At 44.4% G+C, this 14,756-nt stretch overlaps 1 protein-coding gene across 1 annotated transcript in view; it reads right to left on the bottom strand.

The window, feature by feature from the left end:
* Window positions 1–12,430, bottom strand: part of Tmc2 (transmembrane channel like 2) — a 63,745-nt gene extending 51,315 nt beyond the window's left edge. The window contains exons 1-3 of the mRNA XM_021194720.1: window positions 12,397–12,430; window positions 6,303–6,615; window positions 94–246 (exon numbers count right to left, since the gene is read on the bottom strand). Of these exons, the coding sequence (XP_021050379.1) occupies window positions 94–246; window positions 6,303–6,615; window positions 12,397–12,430 (500 nt within the window). The remainder of the gene's footprint in view (window positions 1–93; window positions 247–6,302; window positions 6,616–12,396) is intronic.
* Between the last annotated feature and the right edge of the window lie 2,326 nt (window positions 12,431–14,756).

Genomic DNA, 14,756 nt, shown 5'->3' with positions numbered 1-14,756 from the left:
TCATCACACACAGCAGGAGGTCATCATACACAGCAGGAGGTCATCACACGCAGCCTCCTGAACAGGGAGAAGCTCACTCTGAAGCTCACTCACCTGAGTTCCCTCAGCTTCTTTGCCATGGGCCAGGGCTTGTTCCTCACAGTAGTGATGAGCTTCTTTTTTTCTTCTACCTGTTCCAGGATCTGAGCCAGCTCCTCCTCAGACAGGGAGTCTCCAGTAGAGACACTGGAGCCCAAGGAAGTGGACCTAGGGGCAGAGCCATGGAGGATGCAGATGAGAGTTAAAAGGTTGTGGACAGGGGAGGAATTCACAGGAGAGATAGACAGGATCCTTGACACTCACAGGGTAGGTGGAGCCTGTCCCCACCAGAAACTGCCAATGGCTCCCACTGGAGACCTGTAACCTCAGTATGACTAGATTGCCTTCCCAAACCTGATTTCTCCAAGTTCTTCATCCACACACTCTAGCACAGTGGTGTCCAATAGAAATAAAAGGTGAGACTTTTAATTTAATTTTTTTTCTTTGTTCATTGATTCATTCGTTCCTTCCTTGTAAGATTTCAGGGCTGAAAAGATGGCTTACTCGGTGAAGTACTTGCCATGAAAGCCTGGTGACTTGAGTTTGATCTCTGGAGCCCATGTAAAGGCAAAAAGGAGAGAATCAACTCCACAGAGTTGTCCTATGACCTTCAAATTCACCCCAGTACACATACACTGTGCTGGATAGTTTTATGTCAACTTGGCATAAGTTAATGTCATCTGAGAGGAGGGGACCTCAATTAAGAAAATGCCTCCTGAAGATGGGGTTGTGGGCAAGTCTGAAAGGTATTTTCTTAATTAGTGATTGATGAGGGAGGGCCCAGCCCATTGTGGTTTGAGTAAAAATGGCACCCCCTTCCCAGCTTCTTCTAGGCCTATAGGGAAAGGCACTATTTAGGGGTGTGGCCTTGTTGGAGTAGGTGTGGTTTTGGCAGAGGAAGTGTGTCATTGTCCCGCCAGGCTCAGATGCTCAACATAGTTCTCTCCCGGTTGCTGGCCGATCAAGATGCAGAACTCTCAGCTCCTTGTCCAGCACCATGACTACCCGCAGACTGCCATGTTTCTCATCGTGACGACAATGGACTAAAGCTCTGAAACTGTAAGCCAGCCCCAAATTAAACGCTTTCCTTTGTAAGAGTGCCTGTGGTCATGCTGTCTCTTCACAGCAATGGAAACCCAAACTAAGTGTGCCTGGGCCTGTGGTCTTGGGTTCTGTCAGGAAGCAGGCTGAGCGAGGCATGGGGAAGAGGCCGGTGAGCAGTGCCCTCCATGGCTCCTGGCCGCCTCCCTGCAGCGATGAGCACCGGCAGAAGAGTAAGCCAGTGACCCCTTTCCTAACCAACTTGCTTTTTGGTTGTGGTGTTTAGTGGTAGTAATGGAAACCCTAACACACACACTAATATATATTTTTTTAATCTCAAAACTTTATTTTAAGTGCTTTCATTACAAATTTAAAGTCCGAGGAAGCCCTTCACTGTCCCCCCAATCATTCATAAATATGAATAGCATAGCACATTTTTTCATTTTTAAAAAGCCCCTGTTGAAAATGGTAAACTGTGACTACAGGTACTGACCTCACTTTAAGAGGCAGTTAAGCCCTCAAGAGAGTGCTGAGGTTACAGCGCTATGGCACCATTCAGAACTTAAAGCTTAATCCCACACCGAACAGGAAGAAATGCGATTTTTATGGTCTAACAAGGGTAAATTGCTCTCTAGTAATGGTCCTCCTTGGATTCGCAGTTATTAAAAAAAATCATATAATAATCATTTCTCCCTCACTGATTCCTAAAAATTCACCCATTTTCTTCTTTCCTTTTTATCATAGTGTTATAATATCAATAAAAGCCCATTAAACAACAACAACAACGACAACTTCTAGTTAAGACAATAGACCTCTGACCTAGGTGGAGACCTAACATTTCAGTTGGGCAGGCTCAATCCCTGGCCTAGGAACCACCCTTAGGAAGATGAACTCATCTTAAGCCATGCTAAAGAGATGGGCAGAATAATTAGTCCTTCCATATGACAAGGCCCTCCCCTTTCCTCCCAGTCCAGGTCCCCAGTATCATAGCTTACCAGGTTACAGTCATGTAGCTTATAATCTGCTTACTTCTTTGAGTTATCCAGAAAAGCATAACTTCTTTCCTTTTTCCTCTTTTCTGAGCATGCTTTTCTTAGCACTTTGGGATCACCCATTCTGAGTTTTCTTATGCTTTCTCTAAAGCCCTCCCCCCACCATGTGACTGCCTGTCCACCATGTATCTGAATTACATACTGTCTAAAATGGCATAGATTTTCCCTTTCTGCCTCCATTCTCTGGGCAGCAGCTATAGTTTACAGTTGGTCTGCCCTGGGGTTTATTTTAAACCTTCATAAAATTGTCCTTGAGTTTCCATTTGAGTCTATTCTTAAGTTCTTTTATTATTGAGGCTAAGAACCCTAAGAGGAGACCTTGACTTTTCCTGCATCAGTATTTTGTAAAATGGTTTTGACTATAACATGATATGGAGAATGACCAGTGGAATCGAAATGCACCAGATTACATGAGATTGAACTTTGAATCAGACTAGCCCCTGCCTATTCATGAGACCGGATGCTAGCCAGAGTCAGTCAAAGGACCTCCGAGAAGTCCTCTTGGTCCGTGATGGTCCAGAGCAGATGTATCTTAGGCTGAGAATGCTTGTCTCACTCTGACCCGGAGCGAGGCTGCAGTTCAGGTTACAGATAAGTCAGCAAGACCATGAATCTATACAAAAAGCATGAGGTGCCCTCTGACACACCAGAGAATTCCTATGGCTGTAAAGATCAGCCCAAAGACTCAAAATTGGGAAATTTTAATTTAAATGGTGACATGAAATGGAAAAAATAATGTACTTAATTCAATCAGATTATATTTTTAACATAATCAATGTAAAAATCATCACAATATTCTATTGATAGTCTTTTGGCTCTGTCTTTGCAACCTGATATTCACTCTTCATTTACAGTGCATGTCAATTCAGAAATCACATTTTCATCATATATACTTGCTCTGTATTTATAATTTGTAAAGTTATAGCTGAAAAGGTAGAGTCACGTACACAGACTGCATTAGACATGCTTTAAAAAGTTTCTTCCAAATCAAGTGGTATATGGTCACTTCTCTTCAATGTTTATATCATTAATAGAATACTTTGATTCCAAAGCCAGTTTAGGCCAGTTTCAAAACTATATCTGTCCAAGTTAAATAAATTCACTATGTCAGCTCAGTTGCATTAATGTCGTTTAATTTATGCTGCACCACATTAAGTTGGAAGCTCATTTCCTCCTCCTTGGTCACATTTCCAGTGCCTAATGGTTACTGTATTGGCTAGCACAACTATAGAGAACTTCTGTAGGGAACCCCCATGCTATCCCCTCCCCTTGCCCTGGTAATACTATCTGCTCAGCTGCTACAGGATCCAAATGATTGTGTGTGTTCAGTGCAGCCTCAGTGATAAAGAGACACAGTAGCTGACAGGGTAGGTGAAAAGAGAGGTTATGTGTGGTGGTTTTAAATGAGCATGGCCCCCATGGGCTCATATTTTTGAATGCTCCATCCCTAATTAGGGGAACTATTTGAGAAGGATTAGGTGATGTGGCCTTGTTGGAGGAGGTGTGGCACTGTGGGTGGGCTTTGAGGTTTCAAAAGTCCAAGACAGGACTGGAGAGATGGGCTCAGCGGATAGGAGCACTGACTGCTCTTCCAGAGGTCCTGAGTTCAATTCCCAGCAACCACATGGTGGCTCACAACCATCTGTAATGGGATCTGATGTTCTCTACTGGTGCTGTCTGAGTATAGCTACAGTGGACTCATACACATAAAATGAATAAATCTTTAAAAAACAAAGTGTTCAAAAGCCCAAGCCAGGTCTAGGTCCATCGCTTCTCTCTCTCTCTCTCTCTCTCTCTCTCTCTCTCTCTCTCTCTCTCTCCCTCCCTCCCTCCCTCCCTCCCTCCCTCCCTCCCTCCTGTCTGTGGATCAGGACACAAAGCTCTCATCTCCTGCCCTAGAGCAATGCCTTCTGTTTCTTGCTATGGTGATCATGTACTAACCCTCTGAGGCTATAAGCAAGCTTCCAGTTAAATGTGTTCTTTTATGAGAGTTGTCTTGGTCATGGTGTCTGTTCACAGCAGTAGAATGCTAAGACATTATGTCTGGATAACCTTAACAACGCTCATAAAGAGAGTAATCAGGACTACCGCTAATTCAGGTTTCAGAGACCAGTTTACAGAAAGCTCTGTGAATTTTAGCTTCTTAACTCATGGAAATAAAGAAATCTTAGCATACCAATGGATCTGGGCAAGCCTAGCCATAGGCACTTTTGGTCATATCTTACACATTCCCAGTGATAACTGTCTTTGAGTCTTTGTAGGGAATTGTCTTTGTTTCCTTATATTCCATTTTTTTTTCTCCAGACACTCACTGAAATGCTCACCTTCTTGGTAGAGGAAACATGATGCCTCAGGGCCCCAGCAGTACAACACTATCCAATCTTGTCTCGTGTGCACATTGCTTCTGCCTTGTCTTAATTGAGTCTCGTCTTTCCTGCTCGACAATCAGCATCTGGGGAACCAGGGCTGAGTCTTTGTATCCTTCTAACCCTGTCATGTCAGTCAACCAAAATTGGCACCGCTGAGTCCTTGTCTGTAGCTCCTTATATGGACATATTATATATGTCATTTAGAGTACCAGTCCCTTCTAAAATATAAGATACACGAGGGCAATCAATGCATTCAAACTAGCTGGAGGTGTAGCTTAATGGAAAGGCATGGACTAAGAATACAGAAGGACCTGGGTTCAATCCTGGGCACAACAAACAAACAACCAGAAGAAAAAGCCAGGCAGGGTAGCATTTGGTTATACTCCCAGTGCGTGGGAGCTGAGGACTGTTAATATTGCATAGTAGTACAACTCTGAACACAAATAAATGTGTGTCAGTATGTGGTGTGTGCATCTGAGTACGGTGCCTCACGAGGCCAGAAAAGAGCACCGGATCCCTGGAGCTGGAGTTAGAAGCATTCGTGAACTCCCATCATAGGGGCTAGGAACTGAACTTGTGGCCTCTGGAAGAACAAGTTATAAGATTGTTAGAATGATGCAGCCCAGGAATTAGAATTTCTAAGGAATCCCCCATGCTGAGAGAAGAAGGCTGAACCCTGGGGCCAGACAGAGGAGAAACAGGAAGAGTTTTCACACAGGTCTAACAGCCTGTCAGACCACCTTGCAGGAGAGATTGGACCTGAACCGATGATGGGCCAGACCTTGTCCAGGACCACCTCATTATCCATACCTCCTGCCCTTTATTTAAACCTAAACTTCATGTTGGGGCCTCAGGATAGACTTGAAGTGTGGCTACTAGATGTCTTCCAAAGTCACACTTAACAAATCTCCTTTCTCTTTCTCTTATTGAATATGTCAGGGTCCAGGCTCTGGCCCTAACTAACTCTGTTAACGGTATGAACACAGAAAGCATTCAGGAACCCAGAAGGAAGAGCAAGTGTTTGCCATCATCCTCATTCTCACACCTGCTTCAAAAGCCTCCCTTGACCGTAACCATAAGGGATTCTTCAAATGTCCCTAGAAGAGAGTAAATCATACACGATCTTTAATGAGTGCTAGAGAAGCCGTCAAAATTGTTAGCCACCAAATGGAAGGAAACTTGATCTGTTAATTTCATAAGTTGCCTATCTACTGTTATATACACAACTGCTGCCCATATATGAGTGGAGCAAAGGGCTCCAAATGAATTATCCAAACACCCACAGCCTCGGAGCTGTCAAACCTCTTGAAGTTCTAGGCTGTCATATGTCTAGAAAAGAGAAGGATGCATGCCCACAGAGGGAAGAGTGTGCATGGTCCCTGCACGACGTCCAAATGGCTTCATTATTTTTATTCATTATTCATTATGTTTAGCTGGTCTCTTCGGGAGTGATAGTGGTTTATCAGCTGAAAGTCAAGAGTCTTGAGATCGTATCTCCACTCTGTGCTTGGGCCACCTCCCGCACCCAGAGCCTCCCTTGCAATAGGGACTGCTACGATAAAACACTGTATTGGAGCCATTCTGCCTGTGATGGTCTGGGAAAGTAGGAGCAAGAGCAGTAACTACTTCTCTCCCAAAATGAAAACCAACCCTACCAGAGACAGGAAGAGGGTAGCGGAACGGAGGGAGACTCCCAACCCTGCCAGGGAAAGGAAGAGGGTAGCGGAGCGGAGGGAGACTCTCAATCAGAGCTACAGCACACCTGGGTTTTCTCAGCTGCTTGCCCGTCTCCTTCCTCAGAGCCTCCCTCTCCTTCTTTGGAGATGTTCTCTGCTCCTTAAGGGAAGTTCTCCGGTCCTTCTTCCTCCCCTGGGAAGGCCTCTCCACCTTGCGTGGTTTCTGTCCCCGCAATCCCTTGTGATAACTTCCGTGTTCCATCTGTTTCTTCCGGGAAGACCCTGGTCTTGAGCTACCCTTAGCAGGATCCTTCCGGCTAGATTGGGCTCCGTGCCCGTCTTGGGGACATGTAGCTATGGAGGTTTGTTTCCTTGTGGGTCTTCTTGCTGACTTGTCACCTGCAAGAGCAGAGTACGGACAGTGTTGGCTCCATAAGACTCAGCCCAAGAAAACATCACTCCATTGCGGGGGCTGGGCAACAAAAAGCTAACATGCTTCCCAGAGCCTGCTAGCGCTGTTGAGCTCAGAACACGATGCCCTCAAATACAGCACCTTGGCATACTGAGTGTTTCATGTTGAAGAGAATTGAGAAATTCTCTTCTGACCTTCCCTCATATTCTGGGAGAGAGACCTACCCTGATATAGGGGTGTCCAGTTCTACAATATTAGGAAGAGAGAAGCCAAGAAGAAGCTGTGGACAGACAGATTTTCCCATGTCTGGACAACATTAGCTTATGTTCTACTGTTCTCCCACATAATTAATTGTTCATAAAAGTGCAACTCTCCCTAAAGTCTTAGGTCATTTCTGAAGCTCTTACGAGCATCCCTCTTCTATGTTCCTTTATGACAGTCTTTTTCATTTTGTACATCTTGCCTCATGGATTAAATAAGTCCCAGATGCTGTTTAAAGTTTAAGAGAATTGCTTCTATGCAGGTCTTTGTCCTTTGATCTCAAGAAACTATGGAAGCTAGAGAGAAAAAACAAAACAAAACAAAAACAAAAAACAAAACAAACAACAACAACAAAAACAGGCTTGAAAAGCCCAGCACGAGGCAAGCGGGGGTGGGAAAGGACCCAATCTTTCGTTCCCATAATGGGCTGGGTCCTCTGCCACCAATCACTAATGAAGAACATGCTGTACAGCTGGATCTTATGGAGGCTGTTTCTCAATTGAGGTTCCCTCCTTTCAGACAACTCTAGCTTGTGTCGATTGACATTAAGGCAGCCAGGACAGCCAGCAAAATGTTCTGGGCATGTTTCAAAATGTTCTTGCTTCTCCCTGATGGAATCATCAGCCTTCACTGTGTGATGAAATGCTCTTGGTGGGAAAACACACGAAAGCATGGAGGTAATGGGAAATGAGGCACGTGGCGAGGACTCGGGAAGGGACGGAGTCCATTCTTCCTCTTGGGTCAAGTTTTCCATTATGAGTTGGTTGAAGTCAAGAAACTGAAACACAACTGATAAATTTAAAATTATCTACAGAGATAATGATCAGTTTCCAAAAGACTTCTCAAAGATTTTGAAATATAAAATTAGTAAAATGTGTTATTTAGGACCAGAATGTCTGTAACTTTAAGTTTAAACATATTACACCTCTCTCTCATCTTTAGACCCAAATAATATACAATATAAAACTACCTTACATTTTCATTTACAGAAGGGGATTTATGTAAGGGAATGAGGAAGCTAGCTTATGTTTTGTTCTCGCTGGTTTTCTTGCTGCTGTGATAAATACCGTGATCAAAAGCAACTTGTAGAAGAAAAGATTCATTTGGTTTCCACTTCCAGGTCACAGTCCATCACTGAGAGAAGTCAGGGGAGACTCTCGAGGCAGGAATTGAAGCAGAAGCCATGGAGGAATGCTTACTGACTTGCTCTCTGCTAGGCTCCTAGCAGACTTTTTTTTTTTTTTTTAATAGCCTAAGACCATCTACCTGAGGGCTAGTTCCCCACAGGGAGCTGGACCTTTCTATGTCAATCAATAATCAAGACAGTTCAGTCCCTGCCCCCCACCCCCATCCCAGACATGACCACAGGTCAATTTGATTGGAGAAATCCTTCAATTTAGGTTACCACCTCCCAGGTGATTTTAGATTCTGTAGATCTAGCTCAGTGGTTATCAATCTTCCTAATGCTGTGACCTGACCACTATACCCAGGAAAACTCTTAATCATAGTATAAGGAGAACAAAAAAATATTCCATGATAAAATCAAATTTAAGCAATTTCTACCAATCTGGCTCTACAGAAGGCATTAGAAGAAAAGCTTCAATCTGAAGAGATTAACTACCTCCAAGGACACAAGGAATAATTAATCTAAGAGTAGTAAATTTAAGAGAGGGAAAATGTCCACGCCTCAAGAACAAAATAGCAGGAACCAATAGATACAGCTTATTAATAATGTTCAGCACTAATGGTTTCCATTCCCCATAAAATGACACAGACTAACAGATGGGATTAGAAAGCAGAACCCACCTTTCTGCTGCATCCAAGTAATGTATCTCACTGTCCAGGAAGAGAAAGAAAGTGACGACACTGTCGGATGAATGGATGAAGCTAGAAAAAAAGTCATCCTGAAGGAGGTACCTAGACCCCAAAAGACAAATACTGTATTTTTCTCTTATGTGTGGATGTTAGCATTTAAGCTTTCAGCACATGTGTTACAGTCTTACAGTCTGAATAACTGGTTAGGACCAGCAGGGAGGAGAGGATCTCTCAAGGAAGGGGAAATAGAGTAGAGTGTTATGGAGAGAGAGAGAGAGAGAGAGAGAGAGAGAGAGAGAGAGAGAGAGAGAGAGAGAGAGAGAGAGAGAGAGAGAGAGAGAGAGAGAGAGAGAGAGAGAGAACTAGGAGGATTAAATAGGGAGAGGAATGGGAAAGAAGGGGAAAGCAGGGAATATGGGGAGGGACAATTAAAACTAAAGGCCTTTAAGAAAACCATATGGAAGGCTGGCAAGATGGCTCAACGGGTAAGAGCACTGACTGTTCTTCCGAAGGTCTTGAGTTCAAATCCCAGCAACCACATGGTGGCTCACAACCCACCTGTAATGAGATCTGACTCCCTCCTCTGATGCACCTGGAGACAGCTACAGTGTACTTAGATATAATAATAAATAAATCTTTAAAAAAAAAAGAAAACCATATGGAAACCTGCAACTGAAGACACTTCCTAAAGTGTATGTACTATGAAAGGAATATAAGTTGAATCTAATGTCAAGAATGGGCTGCATCTTGTTAGGTCACTGGCCAGAGGGAACGCGCCAAACACTACAGGCTACTGGTTGCTTTCCACAACCTGGTGCTAAGGCTCTGTTGCTGAAGATGCTCACTCATGTCCAACACAGAGAAGTAGAGCTGCTGCCAAACTGGAAACTTCAGCCCTACTAAATAGAGTTGATAGTCCTGTAAGTGCTCTGCACTGCCTGAGGTGAAAGGCAGTCATCAGTATCTCCTAGCTACAAACCCTGTGACCCACAGCAGCAGCCTTCCTGCAAGATGGGTCGGTACAATAGTGGCACAGATGTCATAGGAGTAACCGACCACTTTTAAACAGTGGATTTAAAGACCACTCCATGAGACAGCACACATACCAGACTCTACTAAAGTGGCCATTAACCTGAGGCTAGATAGGGTCATGGGACTGGGGGAAAAAAACCAAATGCTATTATTTTGCTAAAGGAACATAGCAATGAATGATTTTTAGTGGCATATTGCTACACCCATAGATTAGTTCCAACTTAACCCACACCAGAAAAGCTTCTTGCAGTAGATGGGAGTCAACTCAGAGACCAAAAAAACTGGACAGGACAGAGTGAGAGATTTTGGAGTACTCAGTTCTAAATGGGATGTCTTCATTAAACCCTTCTTCTCAAGCCTCAGGGATCTATGAGGAAGAGGAGGAAGAAAGATGGTAAGAGCCAGAGTGGATGGACAACTCCAAGGAAACATTATCTTCTAGACACAACAAGACTGATGCACATTTGAGCACAGAGACCATTGCAGCATACACAAGATCTGCAAGGGTTCAAGCCAGACCTGATCCCAGCACTGAGAGGAAACGTAGACATGAGATCTTACCCCTAACTAAGGGGTAACTTACCCCTAAACTAACACTATGTGCGATTGATACTTGCTAGGAAAGGGAAAATCAGGCTTTTCCAATCAAGTGTCACTGCATAGGTAGATCTACTATACTCCAAGGCAGATCCTATGTCCAGGAATAGTTGGCCAACACAAAATGATGAGCTCCATTTGTGTGTGTGTGTGTGTGTGTGTGTGTGCATGTGTATACTTGTTTTAATTTGCCCTGTTTTGGCATATATGGTCTTATTGGACTTTTACTTGTTTGTTTTGCTATTTACTTTTTTTTTTTTTTTTTTTTTGGTTTTTCGAGACAGGGTTTCTCTGTATAGCCCTGGCTGTCCTAGAACTCACCTTGTAGACCAGGCTGGCCTCGAACTCAGAAATCCGCCTGCCTCTGCCTCCCAAGTGCTGGGATTAAAGGCGTGCACCACCACGCCCAGCTGCTATTTACTTATTTTTAGTTTTAGTTTTTGAGAGAGATCTAGGAAGAGAGAAACAACATCAAGTTGAGTGGGTAAGGTGGTGGGAGGAATCTGAGAGGAGTTTGGGGGGTAGGAAAACATGGGCAAAATATATTGTATGAAATTTTCAAATTAAAAAAGATTAAAGGGGGCTGGAGAGATGGTTAGCAGTTAAGCACACTGACTGCTCTTCCAAAGGTCCTGAGTTCAATTCCCAGCAACCACATGGTGGCTCACAACCATCTGTAATGAGATCTGATGCCCTCTTCTGTTATGTCTGAAGACAGCTATAGTGTACTCATATAAATAAAATCAAATCTTTTTTAAAAAAAAAAAGATTAAAGGAGATTATGCAGTTGGCTTATAACACATAAATGAATGATTATACAAATTTTTCAAAATATTTCTAAGGTGCTGGGCATGGTGACACATGGCTGTAATCTCATCACTTGGGATGCAGTTGCAATTCCAAGGAGACCAGGAAGTGGAGGTAGCAGGTGGGACCTTAGCATTTATTAGCACAATCTTCAGGGTTAGATATGTGTAATTGACACAAGACATTGAAGTCTTGGCAATTTGTAGCTTTCAGCTTCTCCTCGGGCTGAGTAGCTTCTTCACAGAAATGCTGTAGTCACCTTCCAGGGGGAGCTGTGGGAGATTAGAGGGTGCCTTGGGAGGGATGGAGGCCCTTGGGTGTGGTCCTAGCTGTACCACCTTCTAGGTGATGCCTTGTCCCTGGGATAATGAATGATCATAGCTTACCAAGGCAAAGTTCAATGAGTCTCTAGTTCTGGGAGCGTCCCAGAGGTTGAAGCAGAGGCTGAGAAGCAAGCCGTCTCTGCTCAGTGTGATGCCTCTTCCCCAGTAAAACTGACTGCTTCCCAGAAAGGACTTCCCTTGTTATTGAGCAAGGGAAGAGGGAGAAGGAAATGGGGTGGAGAAAGAGGAAGGAGAGTGTGGGCTGATTAGTTGGAGTTTTAGGGCTACCATGAGCCTGGCACACTATCCAGGAGCACACCGTTTCTTCACACTGCATCACCCTCTCTACCCTATCCTCCATGCATGAGAGCTGCTCTGATGGCTTTCTCTCTTTACCATGCGACCAAGGACAGGAAGAAGGCAAATTGCCCTCTGAAAGTCTCCTGGCAGTAGCCCCATCTCGCTATGGTAGTCTGCAGACAGGAATTGGGTGCCAGTTACTTTATTCAAGATGCTGTCAGTCCAACATTTCCCCGATCCCTTGGAAAAGTCATAAGTTCAGAACTCTCCCATCTCCCCACCCCCACCCCCACCGTGCAACAGAAAGACAGCCACAGTGGGTCAGAATTGTTAAGGAGAGACAACTGCAAACAGTGGCTTTTAGTATCTTGCAGATAGGTGGCCAGCTCTAGCAAGTTCGTTAATGCCTGGCTCTCTGCACAGGTGATTTTCGGTTCAGCCCTGCAAGGAAGTGACAACCACCCTCATCCCATCGGTGGGTCGGGTCGGAAGAGGCTAGCTACCCTGCTCAAGTTGCAGGATCTGAACTTGAATGCAGGGCCTTCCCAGGCCCCTTGAGACTGCCTCCCCTATACCCACGGTGCCTAGAGGCCCTGCTGGGTAGTACCCATGAGGATGAAGATGAAGGCTCACCTTCCTCGTCCAGGCTCTTTAACTGGGGGCTCATGGTTACCAGAATTTCAAGGTCTTCACACTGGCTCACGTCTCCATATACTGCCCGGCCTGGGGTGACTCCATGCTGTCCTGGTCACTGGCCTCTTCCTGGAACCTGACAGCAGCTAGGGTCCTCTGAGGTTGAAGGTAGAGGTAGGTTTTGTTGGGGGAGAGAGATGGGGAGGAAGCAATGAGTTTGCAGCACGTCAATCTATCCAGACACTCCTCTGCTCGGGTTTCCTTGCCGAGGAGAGTGTGGCCTCACATTTCAGACATCACTTATACATGAGGGCCCTAGAGGGGTAGGAACTGTGGGCTGGCTCATCTCCTGACAACGATACCACAGGCATGCCAGCCAGGGAAGGTGTGAGCTATGTCGCAGGGCTCTTTCCCAGTGTCTTGAGTCCCTGATTGGACTCCAAGGTATAAGTTATCTGGGCTTTGGTTTAAAATGAAGATTTTAAAAGACGGGCTATGGAGTCTTCTTTCTTCCTTCTCCCTCCCTCCCTCCCTCCCTCCCTCCCTCCCCAGTCACACCAACAGCCTTGTGCTTGCTAGGCAAGCGCTCCTGGGTCTTGGAATCTACACTTTGGACCTGAGTCAACAATGATGACTGTCCCTACTGAAGTCACCTACTTCTTCATTCGGTAGCTTTCTCTAATGCTGCTTGCCTTTAGGGAAGGTTCGTTTGGATGCTTTGAGAACCACTGTTACCATGTAAAAGCAAGGCTGCAGAACCAGAATGGTACCAAGAGTCTTGTTGGTATCAGTTGGTACTGCAGTTTAGAGTGTTCCCCTAGAGGGGTTCCAGGTCCTTTTATCCCTGAAAAAGGAATTGATCGGAGACACAGAGTTGCGGCAAAAGATCCACTTCCCAGGAGGAATCCGTCTGGGACAGGGAGGTTCAGGAGCTCAACAATCCTGCAGAGAGTTTTTTTTCTTTTTTCCTGTTATCTTAGGAACATTAATCCAGCAGCAAGGAGAGACATAGGCCTATAAAAGCTCCACTTAATTAATTTCAATTTGATGGGTACATGATGTCTATGTACCAAAAGAACAGCAGTAGCCTCCCCACTAGGGCCTATAGCCTTTCCAACCATGGGATTTGACCAGATTTACAGTATCAGAGATGAATCCCTTCATAGAATTGGCTTCAAATCCGATCAGAAAGTGGTTGCTTACCTCTGGAACAAACTTGGCCACGATTGCACGAGTCGGCATATCATGCCTGGGTAGTCAGTTGTATTGATGCGCCATGAGGGCTAGCTAATGGGGAGGACGCTGCCAGGCCAGTTTTAGCTTTATTTCTTTATATTCTGTGATCAAGTTGTGTGCTGCCTTCAGCAATACAGTCGTACTATCGCATTCTGGTAGGCAACCAGTAGCAAAGGCAATTATTCGGAATCATTTTGAGGGCTCCCTGACCATCGCCTTGTAGGAAGGTAGCCCACTCCTGGCACTGCCCGAGTCCTCCTTGTGATTGAGTTGTCCATTTTCCTGTTGCTTGTTTGTCTGATCTGCATGTTACTCCTGTGGGATGCAAAGCTTGCACAGATCCCCTTCCATTCTCGAGGTTGACTTTTACACGACTGACAGTTCCTTTTGCTGTAAAAAAGGTGTTTTGTTTTTTATCAGGTCTCACTTACAGGTGGTTATTCTTATTTCTCAAGGACTAAAGTTTTGTTTGGAAGTCCTCCCACTGTTGTTTCAGGTCTTGTGTTAAGGTCCTTGGCATTCTTGCTAAGGTCAAGAAGAAGAGAATTGTGCCAACTCTCTACATTTCTATTCACTTAGCCAGGAATAAGACAAGAGATGAAAATAAAAGGGATACAAATAAGAAAAGAAGTCAAAGTATTCCTATTTCCATATATGATTTTATATATACATGTGTGTGTGTGTGTGTGTGTGTAATACATGTAGGTGAGGATCCACATCCCCACAGAAAACTTATAGATCAGCAAAATGGCAGGATGCAAAAAAAATTGTAGTCATCCTATATGCCAGAAAATATACTAAAGGATAATATCAGGAAACATAAAATTGACTTAAAACAAAATAAAATGCTTTGGGCTAAACCTAAAAACCAAGGGAATGAGAGATCTTTGCAATAAGAACCTTAAAACACTGAAGAAAGAACTATAAGAAGACACTGGAGGATGGAAAGATCTCCCATGCTTATCAATGGTAGGAATTAATTTTGTGAACAAAATTGTCCTGCCAAAAGCAACCTATAGATTTAATGCAATCCCCAACAAATCTCTCTCTCTCTCTCTCTCTCTCTCTCTCTCTCTCTCTCTCTCTCTCTCTCTCTTTCTCTCTCTCTCTGTGCGTGTGTGTGT

This window comes from Mus pahari, chromosome 3 (genome assembly GCF_900095145.1).
Source record: "Mus pahari chromosome 3, PAHARI_EIJ_v1.1, whole genome shotgun sequence".
In the NCBI taxonomy this organism is placed as follows: Eukaryota; Metazoa; Chordata; class Mammalia; order Rodentia; family Muridae; genus Mus; species Mus pahari.
Note: the sequence above shows the minus strand (reverse complement) of the source record. Positions and strands in the feature narration are given on the sequence as shown.